Source organism: Psittacula echo, assembly GCF_963264785.1.
Source record: "Psittacula echo genome assembly, chromosome: Z".
In the NCBI taxonomy this organism is placed as follows: Eukaryota; Metazoa; Chordata; class Aves; order Psittaciformes; family Psittacidae; genus Psittacula; species Psittacula echo.
In genome coordinates this window covers 24329486-24341995 of record NC_137742.1, presented here as the reverse complement: position 1 = coordinate 24341995, position 12510 = coordinate 24329486, and the positions used below count along the sequence as shown (strand labels likewise).

The 12510-nt window shown below is 38.4% G+C and overlaps 1 protein-coding gene across 6 annotated transcripts in view; it reads right to left on the bottom strand.

Moving 5' to 3' along the window:
* ERBIN (erbb2 interacting protein) overlaps positions 1 to 12510 on the bottom strand; it is a 116961-nt gene that overhangs the window by 61800 nt on the left and 42651 nt on the right. For all 6 annotated transcript variants that reach the window (XM_080636976.1, XM_080636980.1, XM_080636981.1 and 3 more), the window contains one exon: positions 2787 to 2984. In XM_080636976.1, coding sequence (XP_080493102.1) covers positions 2787 to 2975 — 189 coding nt within the window. In that variant the 5' untranslated portion in view covers positions 2976 to 2984. The remainder of the gene's footprint in view (positions 1 to 2786; positions 2985 to 12510) is intronic.

The following is a 12510-nucleotide window of genomic DNA, read 5'->3' as shown; positions in this document are numbered from 1 at the left end:
TGGGGGCAGAGGAGTTTTACATGGTGTTGATTTTGTAGTTGTTCCTTTTGTTGTTGTTGTTCTTTTTAAATGTTTATAAATTCAGTGATTAAGTAGATCATCATTACTGTTAATAAGTACCAGAAGTCATATAATTAAATTTTTGAAGAAAAGCTTTATTGAAGAATTCCAGTTTCTTCCAAACAGCAAAGTGAAAGGGAAAACTAAAACTAAAACAGTTTGAGCTTTTCAGCTCAAATGCACACTGTGGCACTTGGGATAAACAGGGTACTTTTTCAGAAGTGCTTTAGCACGTAAGATGAATGCATTTCAAATGTCTGATCACTTTTAAAACTAAGACTACACACCACTGCTTCATGTAAAGCAAATTCCTTCTCTACCACTATCTTTCTCTCCACCAGTTTGTTCATGCTGCGCCTCTTGGTCAGTCAACTGAATTAAGGACTATACTATAAAAACAGATTTTTTAAGTATCCTGGAGTCCTGAAAAGACTGGAGGCAATCTTAAAAAAAAAAAAGAAAAAAAGAAAAAAGCCAACAAACAAACAAACCAAAACAAAACAAAAACAAAACAAAACAAACAAACAAAAAAAACAACCAAGCTAAACCCACACCCTGACAGAACATTTTAGTAATCAGGTTGACAAGACAGCCCCAAACTAGTTGTTGCTGTGGCATACAAAGGGCAGCAGATTACACAACAGGGATAAGAACACACCACCAGAGGCAAAGAGGAAAAGGGAAGAGTGGGAATGTCTTAACCAGGCTTCAGAAAGCTGCAGACAGCCTAATAAGTACCACACCCTTGTCTGAGATGACTTAATTAGAAGTCTTTTCAGAGTTAAAAGACTGAATAAAAGCTTGGGTTAGAAAAAAGGCATACCCAGCTTGAAATTCTGGCTCCAAATCAACTAGGATAATTTCAAATGTTGCAGGCCTCCTCTTACAGATCTTCAATGGATAGTTTTGAGATCACAATTTATGTCAAAAGATTGAATAAAGAACTTCTGTTGTGTATTCATTATTCCCCAATCTCTGCTTGTTTCCTTTAGAGAATTTGAATTTATATGTGGGGTTTTTTTCTTTTGAAAATTGAAAAAAATTACAAAAATTACTTAAAAGCTGGAAACAAAATGCTAGCTTCTCAAAAATAAGCCTATAAGGATGACTTACTATAATGCACAAACACATTAACATGAAGCAAGCTAAACTACTACAAGTCTCTGCAAAGCAAAAAGGAACAAAACATGTTCAAGATGACTTTCTAATCACATGGATAATTTAAACAGATTAGACCAAGGCAAGCAGTAGACTGCCCACCTCTCAGTTTACTCATGTATCAAAATTCAATTTCATATAGAAACAATGTATCTTTCTTCCTCTTATGATTATAGAATGGATTTTCTTAGAGAACTATGAGCTTGGAAGATACTTGCTTAGTTCTTAATGATTTAATGCAAGAGGAAGTCAGATTTTTTTTTTTCCCTAAGAAAGGTATTTTATTCTGTTTGTTTAAGCACTCAATTTTGTTCTTCTCAAATAAAGAATAAGAAACAGGAATTAAGTTCTGAAATCCTCTGAAAAATCCTCAAAGGCTGATACAAAGTCTTACAATGTAAGTTACTAAAGCCTAAAATTAATAACTCTAAAGAAGTATCTGCTTGGGAAAGACTAGAATAAAACAGTGGAAGTTCTAAACTATAACAGACTGGCAAAATGCTTAATTTTAGCTTTATGTTATTAGCTCTATTCAGCGTACAAACACAGGTTTGCTGGTGGCTTCTCAGGAGCGTTTTAGATTGGATTTTCAAAAGCACTTAGGTGGTTTAAGTCAGCTTTACTGGTATCCAGGCCTTCTGGTAGCTGTCAAGTTACTACCCTGAAATTATTTCCTTATTAGTTTCACTTATCTTGAAAAAAAAAAATCTAAACCAGCAAAACCTGAAGTAGTTATAGCAAATTTTCCAAAAATCTAACACAGCATTGTATGGTTGTCCCATCTGACAGTGAAGATTTTCATACAATTCTGACAAAACAATTTAAAATATTAAGTCTTTCATCTTATTACTAAGTTTTTAATTCCACCAAGACACAACCTCCTAACAGAAATTAAGTCTATTGCAATGATTACTTTGTCCTTCTCAAAAGTCTTACTGGCAAAGATTTTCATTCTTTTCTCTAGTATACTAGACTATGCAATTTGACTTCAGATTTTAGAACAAACAATAAATATTGATTTCTATAATAAAGCTATAACCAAAGTGGCATTCCAGCTCCCCTAGTTTTTTAACTTAAGTGATACTTCAGAAATTCTCTTAAGTCATGTACTGAAGAAGAAAGCAGAACTTCAAGTGAACACATTCTTCAGATTTTAGCTGTCTTTTGTGGGCACAGATCTGAACAACACATTAATCTTACTACTTTGCATATTCATGTGTTATCAGAGATTCAAAATAATGCTGCAATTTGTTGAACCTAGTAAGTCAGCTCCAGCAGACACTGCCACAGAAATAAAATAGCCAGCTGCTTTTGGTAGGTATGTCTCTTCAACTAGGTCAGTTGCTTAAGCAGTTTCATCCCAATTCATGCAGCAAACTAGTCAAGCTGGAACACATAAACATTCCTTCTACTAGGGCTGCTTTTTCTGGCATCAACGTTTACTTTAAAATACTTGGCAAACTGCAGCCTAAAAGCTAAAGATGGAAGCTAGACACTATCAGCTTCTACACCGCTAATGAAGTAACAGAGTCAACAAATGTAACTAAAAGGAAAACCAGGCAACCTACCTTTGGAAGCTCTTCAATCTGATTAGCATCTAAATAGAGTTCTTCCAAGGTCTTTTCAAAAGTAAAAATCTCCTTAGGCACCTGTTCCAGGCTGCAGTGAGAATAATCAAGTGTAGTAACTGTTTCCTCCTCTCCACGCAGGCAGCGGCATGGCACAAGCCGCACAAACAAATTCCGCTTTGTTGTCATTTTCAGGCACTGTAAAACAGAAATTGGTCTGGTTAAAAACCAAGACAACTTCAGAAATACTCACTTGGGCTGCTGGTCAAACTCCTACTGGCTGCTAAATACTTAAAAAGGAAAGAAGTGTATACATATATGCATATGTGTGTGCATATGAGATTTGCATGAGGGTTTGGAGAGAATTTATTTTCTTTTAGACATAACAGATCTGTCGTAGCATTAAATAGGGTTAAAGCACATACAGACACCAAAAGACAAAGTCAAAATGTAGCCTGTAACTTTGTCACTTGCTAACACAGCCCTACATTACAGAGAATTTCGAAGCAGCAGTTCTGAAGTGTCAATTTTTACAACATAGTTTAGCCCTGCTTTCACAAAGGTTACTAGGATGATACTTTTGCTTAATTTGATAAAATCCACCCTTTACAGAGTATTTAAATGTACCTGTAGGAAAGCTAATTTTTTTTTTTTTTTTTTTTTTTTTTTTTTTTTTTTTTTTTTTTGTGATTAAATCCATGTACATTAATTTCAAATCCCTCATTTAAAGACAGCATATAACAAAAAGAACCAGTGCGGTTTCTACCAACTGTTCTATCTACAGTTTAAAATGAAAGATTATCAAGTGCACCAATAAAGAAGTAATTTCTTTTTGCAATTCCATTCAGCTTGGAAAACTTCAACACATTTTACATGCACACTGGAACTAAAGAAATTTCACTTTGCTATGGAGGTGTATCCTTCTTCATTCTCATTCATTGCTACAACAGTTCCCTCTACTCTCCATGGCTTTTACAATACTCCTACTCAGCAGGAAATGGCAAACTTAAATGGTGCTAACTGCCTGATTACTGACAGCACACATCAGGCATGTTCTGCCTCTTTGCTCCTCAGCAATAACACAAGTTTATGTCTTTCCTCTAATAAGCAATGAATTTTCACAAAATTCAGAAAAAAATGTTCTTCAAAATGTCACCTCAAGTTTTGCTGAAATCAGATGACAGAGTCAACAATTTTTCAGGAAGGACTAACTTGCAGACAGACAACATGATCATATAAGCTTTACTTCCTCAGGAAACTGGTCTAAAAATACATACTTTTCCAAAACACTGCTGAATATTATTTTCTCAATCAAACTGTCAACACTGCAAATTAAAATACACTTTTTTAAAAAAAATTCTTTTTGGAATTGAAGAAATTATATTTCAATTTCTGGATTGGTGACAGGAAACTTTCTCCTCCAACTGCCAAAAAAGTCAGACACATTTAGCAGACTGCACTTAAGCTTTCAGACAGTATGCTAGTAACACACAGAGAAAACAAAATACCATGGCTGCTGCACTATATGAAGTCACAGACTGCAAGACCCCTCCTCTTACTGAGACAAGAAAAAAAGTCATGCACTTGGATTATCCTCTATGAGCTTGCAAAGTACTTCACAGTACGTTTAATTTATATGACAACAGGTCAATGTACTGCTGTACTTCAGTGTTTTCACTGAAGAGAAGTGCCACTTATCACTCAGGCTGGGTGCAGTCAGATTCCATATCCATCCACTAAAAAGACAGAAGAAACTCTTCATTAAGATAGCGGGATGTCAAGACTTCCTTTCTAACAGTGCTCCGATATTGCTAAGATTTTGTTACAATGTTGATTATCCATTAGAACACTTAACACTTCCTGTAAAACTCCAGCCATGTTATTTAAATGAAAAGTGATCTAAAAATAAAGATATTTAACTGCGCTGCAATGCAGACTTTAGAGAATACGAATTCTATGCCGGGGTTTCCCAAGGAATGGGAAAGTGAGCAAAAGCCACAGTGTAACCTCCTGCTTCTTCCACAGGAACAGGTTCCAAGCATGATATCCTCCAGCCACCCACAGCCAGATGCCAAAGATGCTACACAAGCTGACGTGCTCTCTGGGTTAGAGCTACCCACGCTTTCTCCATGCCTCAGAGGCCACATGTGAAGACACAAGAGGAATTCCACGGCAAACATTTACAAATAAAAAAGCTTTTAACAAAAAGAAGTATTGTCTCATTTTGTATTACTTCAGAGATCAGAGGAGGTCTTTCTGACCACTCCAGAAAGAAGCACACAGCAGTCTCTTTCTCTTCAAATAGGAGTGTAAACAGAAGAACATACAGCTTGGAAACAACCAGGACTGGAAAAGCAGAGATTGTACATGTGAGTTGATTACCAGAAGACTGGCAGTGGAAGACACACCTATATCTTACTAGCTGCAGCCATCAATAAATTCACTTCACCCAGTCTTTTCACCTTCTGAGAATTATGTTTTTGTTTCCAGAATATAAAAAAGTTCACTACATGGTTCATATAAATCATGAAATAAGATACTCTTTTTTATTCAAATCCCTCAAAAGCAGCACACATTACAGTGTTTGTCCCCACTTTTTCAGTAGCAGTTCTCTTCACACCTAGTCTTACTTACTCAAGCCTCAAAAGTTTCTAAAGCAACAAAAAACTTGTAAAGCCAAACAATGCAAAACCCATGTACCTAATTTTCCTAACTTACCCCTTTATTTTGTAAATAAAAGCTTGAGGTGAGGGGGAGGAGGGTGGATGCATCCACAGCTCTATAAAATACAGATCAGTAAACAAATGCCTGTGCAACGTCAGAGTGTTGAGTCATATCTTCAGTCAGTTATCATGTCAGTTAAAGTACCTAAACTCACAAGCCAAAACAAATTCATATTTAAGTATCAAATAAACAACTTTCTCCCCAAAACACTGATTTTACCAACTTGAGTGTATATTTAATTATAACATTTCAAAGACCAGAATTAATCAAGAAATCTGCATTTAAGTAAATGTATGAAACTATGCAATGTGATGCAGTTCAATTTGTCTTATATTTTTTCAAATTTTACTTCTACACATATATGAATAGCTGTTCAGTGCTGGTGTTCTGCAACAGAGATGGCTCCTAATACTAAGAAATGGGTGTGGCAAGATAGTTGGGGGAAGTATTCTACACCACCACTCTTCTGCAATGTAAATCTAGAGAGACAGTCAGAAACACACAACCCTCACTCCATGTCTCTCTGCCCACCTGTCTTGTCATCAGTTGCCCAAGCAGAAAAACTATAATGGGGGAAGGGATGTGTTACAGAGAGAGTCCACTGTTACAGAGGCCAAAACCAGGAACTTGTGACGTCACACAGAACATGTACTTTTCTTCTATTGCTCAAAATAAGAACTCCATGGATAGTTTGGGTAAATACACAGAAGGTAGAAAGAAACACAACGTATAGCATTGTTTTCCTTCCCAAAAATCAGGGGAGTCTGGCAAGCAGACTTCATGTTTCATAGTAACACGAAATCATAGAATAGTCCGGGTTGGAAAAGACCTTAAGATCATCTAATTCCAACCCTCCCGCCACTCCCCTGCTCAATGCCCTGTCCAGTCTGGCCTTGAACACTGGAGGGATGGGGCAGCCACAGCTTCTCTGGACAACCTGTTCCAGTGCATCACCATCCTCACAGTAAAGAATTTCTTCCTAATATCTAATCTAAATCTCTCCTCTTTCAGTTTAAAACCATTACCCCTTGTCCTGCACTATGGGCTGCAGGGGAATCTCTGGTCTGGTGCCTGGAGCATGTCCTCCCGTCTTTCTTCACTGGCCTTCTTGGCTGTAGAGTTGATGCTCTCACATATTCTCACTCTGCTCTCCTGCATGCTACTCTGCAGCAGGTTTTTACGCATTCTTAAATATTTTACCACAGAGGCACTACCAATATCACTGATTGACTCAGATTTCGCCAGAGCACGCCTATCTTGGAGTCAGCTAGAACTGGCTCCAGGGGCAGCTTCCAGCATCTTCTCACAGAAGCCACTCCTGAAGCCCTCTCACTACCAAAACCTTGCCACCTGCACCTAATACAAGCTATAAAAAGTGAAACATTTTTACTGAATACAATCAAGTCACTGGAAGCAGAAAAGCAAAGTATCAGTTTGAAAGACCATACTAGTGAAAGAAAGCAAGATCGACAGCAAGGCTGGATACACACTAAATATTTCATCCCAAAAAGACATCATCATCATCCAGTGAAATCACTCTTTCATAGAACTCTGATTATTCCCTGCACAGCCCTGTCATCCCAACAGCACCTGCAGATCTGCCAGAAACATATGGGATATTTTTGTCCACCCATGTGTCTACCTACATTTTGCTAAGCATTTAATACAAACCAACCCAAACCTACAAGAAACTCCACACCACCAGAAAACAAAGCACACAGCCCCCAAATATCACGTCTTTGAAAATTCTGAACTCAGGCTTGTTACAGTACAATTTAGGTTCACACTAATTTTGTTTCTATTATTTGTTAATTTGGTCTAAAAGCATGGGTTTCACTGTACAATTAGTCCTTTAGATTTTCTGTCTGATGTTAACAGGATATGATTGCTCATGCTCCAAGCTGGTGAAAGCACTTTCCTCACCCCCCAAGCCTTTCAAAAGGGTGTTTACCAGTTACATCAGCAGCAGAGCTGAAAACGAAACCAGCTATCAGATGTTTACAGAGGAAGGCATGAACAACCAGGTACAAAAGTATCTGGTCAAGTTCACTTTAGACGGCTATCTACAAGTAAGTTCAGAATTAGGGAGCTGAGGATTTGTACAAGCAGGAAAGGGAAAGATAGTGTTGCACCGCATGTGACATAACATGCAACCTGACAAATACAAGGTTAATTTGGCCATCTGACAGAAGACCTAACATATTCCTGCTGAAAAAAAAACACAACTCTTCTTTATTAAGAATCATATTCAATCTACTAAAAAAAAAAAAAAGTCACCAAAGGAATTTATTACTTTCTGTACACTGAAAACTCAGTAGGAAATGAATCTTTTTATACTGGAAATAAAAACATGAACTGGCCTATATAGAGATATTAAAGATCATAGAAGATATCACGAAACAGGCTATTTAGTTTGTTGATGAAAGATGCTATATTGTGAAAATATAGATGTTGAGATGTTGAAGACTTCTTTGGTCACAGTGACAAGTTAATGTATTTTCACCTCCTCACCTCTTGTCACCCAAGCTATTTCTTGCTGTCTCTTCTAGGAAATAAAGTATTTCGCAAACCTGGATTGGTTATGCCATTCATTTCACTGAATCAGACCAGCAAACACTCAGGTCAGTACAAAGTAATGAACCACAGTGCTGCACTCTGGGAGAGAGAACAAGTGGTAAGAAATAAGAGGTATTTTGGAACCATTTCACCATTTTAATGTCAAGCTATAGTCTCAGACTCCCAGCTTCTGATATGAAAACAATGCTCAACTGCATCCATTGCTGCATGCCTTCTACACAGGCAGGGACACCAAAAAACACACTGTACTTGCTCACATACAGCATTCAGAGCAAAAGAAATAAAAGGCATTACTCATGAAACAACAATGGTGAATGGTAACAGGAGGAACACCATGTTAGTAAATACAGTAAATAATAACCAGTTGTTAAGTGCAAACATATGAAGGATGCTTGCTACAGTTTCTGAGAAAATAAAGGGATCACAGATGGCAGAAATCAGCTTTGCTTTTAGTGATGCAACAGCTGCTAGGACATAAGCAAAACCAGCAATATTCTACTTCTAGCTTGTTGAAATACAGAAGTCAAAGCTGGTAATAAAACCCAAAGCTTCTCTTGGGGTAACTCCAAAAAGACAAATGCCAGGTGTAAATTCTAAAGGCATTTGCTTAAATTATCTGTTTGTTATATTTATGAATTAAATCCTAACCAGATTTCAATTTACTATTTCCATTTTGTTTTGCTTTAAAATATTCAGACATCCTTCATACAATTAACATCTGAAGTTCTTTATCAAACTATTTTATAAAACCTCTTCACTTAGTCGTAATGGAATCAGTAATATTTTCTTGGCTCAATAACAGTGTTCTCACATATTACAGAAATGTCCTCAACAAAAAAGAAAAAAAATTAAAAAAAAGGATGAGAAAATTATAGATTAAGTTTACTGTTAAAAAAAAATAAATGTTCGTATACCCAAACAATGGTAATTTTGGCATTTTTATGTATATCTATATTAACTTTCCATACTAACACTGTATAAAGCTATCTAGTAACACACACATACACACACACTCTGTTACTACACAACCATAGCCAAGTTAGTTATAACTCAGTTCCCACACATTTCCATTTGCTCTTTTTCAGAGGCAGCCCTTGAAACTAACTTCCATCTGGACAGCCAATCTATCCAAATAAGTGCTACTATAATATTTCATCTGAAGAATAGTCTCTAATTGTATATCATTAACAATGCTGCTGAGATGAGCATTAGATCTGAGCTTCAATTCTGATTTTTGACTTGATTGCATATTCTTTGGGTACATATTTGTAGTGTTACTAAGAAAACATTACGAGGAATAAATTTTTAAATCCACTGTGCTTGAATCTCACTCATTTCCCCTCCCACCCTAAAAAACAAAAAAAAACACTTAATAAAAAATCACGGATAATTATTATGACAAACTGCTTTTTCATTTGCAGGAAACTGCAGGAGTCCCTCAAAACTTCACAGAATATTCAAAAAACTGAGCTTTTTTTAAAAAGCCATGACATTGATATTTCAGTATTTTAACAATGATATTTTCAAATGGCTAAAGGATACTTCCACATTATGGACCATGTTTGGGTTTTTTAAGCTATTCTATAGGCAGAAACATGAAATATTTACCCCAATAGAACACGAAGGAAGTGCAGCAGGAGGGCCAGGAGACCTCCTTGGATGGATAAGGAGCTGCTCAGGAAAATTCAAAGGAAAAAAGAGGCTTATAGAAGGTGGAAGCAGGGACAGGTGGCCCGGGAAGAATACAGGGATGCTGTCTGGGAAGCTAGGGACCAGGTGAGGAAGGCTAAGGCCCAGTTAGAATTGAACTTGGCTAAGGATGTTAAGGATAACAGGAAGGGATTCTATAGGTACGTAGTGAGTAAAAGACAGACTAGGGACAACGTAGGCCCCCTTCGGAAGATATCGGGAGAACTAGCTATCCAGGATCTGGAGAAGGCTGAGGTTCTGAATGACTTCTTTCCCTCAGTCTTCACTGGCAAAGGCTCTGACCGCACCACCCAAGTCTTGGAAGGCAGACACAGGGACTGTGAGAATGAAGACCTTAGGCCCACTGTAGGAGAGGATCTGGTTTGAGACCATCTTAAAAACCTAAACGTACACAAGTCCATGGGACCTGACGAAATCCATCCACAGGTCCTGAAGGAGCTGGCGAATGAAGTTCCCAAGCCACTGGTCATCATATTTGAAAAATCACGGCAGTCAGGTGAAGCTCCCGATGACTGGAAGAAGGGAAATATAACCCCCATTTTCAAGAAGGGGAAAATGAATGACCTGGGGAATTACAGACCAGTCAGTCTCACCTCTGTGCCTGGCAAAATCTTGGAGCACATTCTCCTGGAAGGCATGCTAAGGCACATGAAAAACAAGGAGGTGGTTGGTGACAGCCAGCATGGCTTCACTAAGGGGAAATCCTGCCTGATCAATTTGGTGGCCTTCTATGATGGGGCTACAAAACTGATGGACAGGGGTAGAGCAGTTGATGTCATCTACCTGGACTTGTGCAAAGCGCTCAACACTGCCCCACATGACATCCTTGTATCTAAATTGGAGAGACATCAATTTGATGGGTGGACCACTCAGTGGATAAAGAACTCGCTGGATGGCTGCATGCAAAGGGTTGTGATCAATGGCTCAGTGTCCGGCTGGAGACCAGTAACGAGTGGTGTCCCTCAGGGATCGGTGTTGGAGAGATTCTGAGCAGCCCTGCAGAGAAGGACTTGGGGGTGTTGGTCGATGAGAAAATGAACATGAGCTGGCAGTGTGCACTCGCAGCCCAGAAAGCCAACCGTATCCTGGGCTGCATCAAAAGGAGCGTGACCAGCAGGTCGAAGGAGGTGATCCTGTGCCTCTACTCTGCTCTCGTGAGACCTCACTTGGAGTATTGTGTGCAGTTCTGGTGTCCTCAACATAAGAAGGACATGGAACTGTTGGAACAAGTCCAGAGGAGGGCCACGAGGATAATTAGGGGACTGGAGCACCTCCCGTATGAAGACAGGCTGAGAAAATTGGGTCTGTTCAGCCTGCAGAAGAGAAGGCTGCGTGGAGACCTCATAGCAGCCTTCCAGTACCTGAAGGGGGCCTATAAGGATGCTGGGGATGGACTATTCATCAGGGACTGTAGTGACAGGACAAGGAGTAATGGGTTCAAACTTAAACAGGGGAAGCTTAGATTGGATATAAGGAAGAAATTCTTTACTGGGAGGGTGTTGAGGCACTGGAATGGGTTGCCCAGGGAGGCTGTGAATGCTCCATCCTTGGCGGTGTTTAAAGCCAGGTTGGATGAGGCCTTGGGTGACATGGTTTAGTGTGGGGTGTCCCTGCCCATGGCAGGGACGTTGGAACTAGATGATCTTAAGGTCCTTTCCAACCCTAACTATTCTATGATTCTATGATGTCTCAGCCAGCTGTGCCAAGCTATTTCAGAACTGCTTTACTTTCAGAATCCACTAATTTCTACTTTAAATAACTCGATTTTCTCTCATCGTTGCTGTGGAAAAGGTCCATGGAAACAAACAGGACAAGTTCCTGACTTCCTACACAAAGAAAACAATGACAATTAAATACACAGAGCAATCAGACTAAGAGATGGTAAGCTTGTGAAAGAGGTATAAAACCATATTAAACCACTTATGTTTCAACTTTAGTCCTTTGAGGGACTATGTCTGGATCTACTGTTTGAGTAAATGCTGTGCATCATATACTGTCAACATCTATTCAAGCAGAAAGGAAGAGATACTGTCTTAATTCCTTCAGTTATAACAATATAGTCAAAAGAGATTAAACAGCATAGAGGATGTGAAGGGAAGAGGCATTGCTAGTCATTTGCCATAGGAAGCAACAAACCTTACAGAGCAGTAAGCACAGCTGAGGCAGTAAAATGACAGCACGGTTTCTTAGCTCAGCAGAGAATGCCAGAGCACACAAAGGCAGGAAAAAGCAAGCATGTGCAAATGCTTATAATCTTCAGTATGAGCTGTCTGTAGCAATGCCAGATAAAACAGGCAGAAGATTTTGTATCTTTTAAACTGTATTTTTTTAGTGTCTCTAAATTACAGCCACTGAAATGTCAATATTTATTAGCATTTCCCCAATCTGAGCAGCACTATTAATAAAATCAAAGCAGATGGAAGCTGCTATCATAAGCTGTTGGGTTTAGGATTTTTTGAGAGTGGTGGGGGGTAATAATGGCTCCTCCACAGAAATTCATAGAGAAGTTCTTAAGACAAAATATTCTATTGGGCATTCTTTTTATTCATGAGAAATATTTGCCTCTAGAAATCCTTACAATATGAGGAAAAGCCATCTGCACTGGCATCATTTAATAAAGAATAAAGCTGATTCTGAACATGCGTTGCTTTTCCATAGACCTTTAATCAGAATACTGAACTTTATTTGGCATTTTAATACTTTTCATGTTATG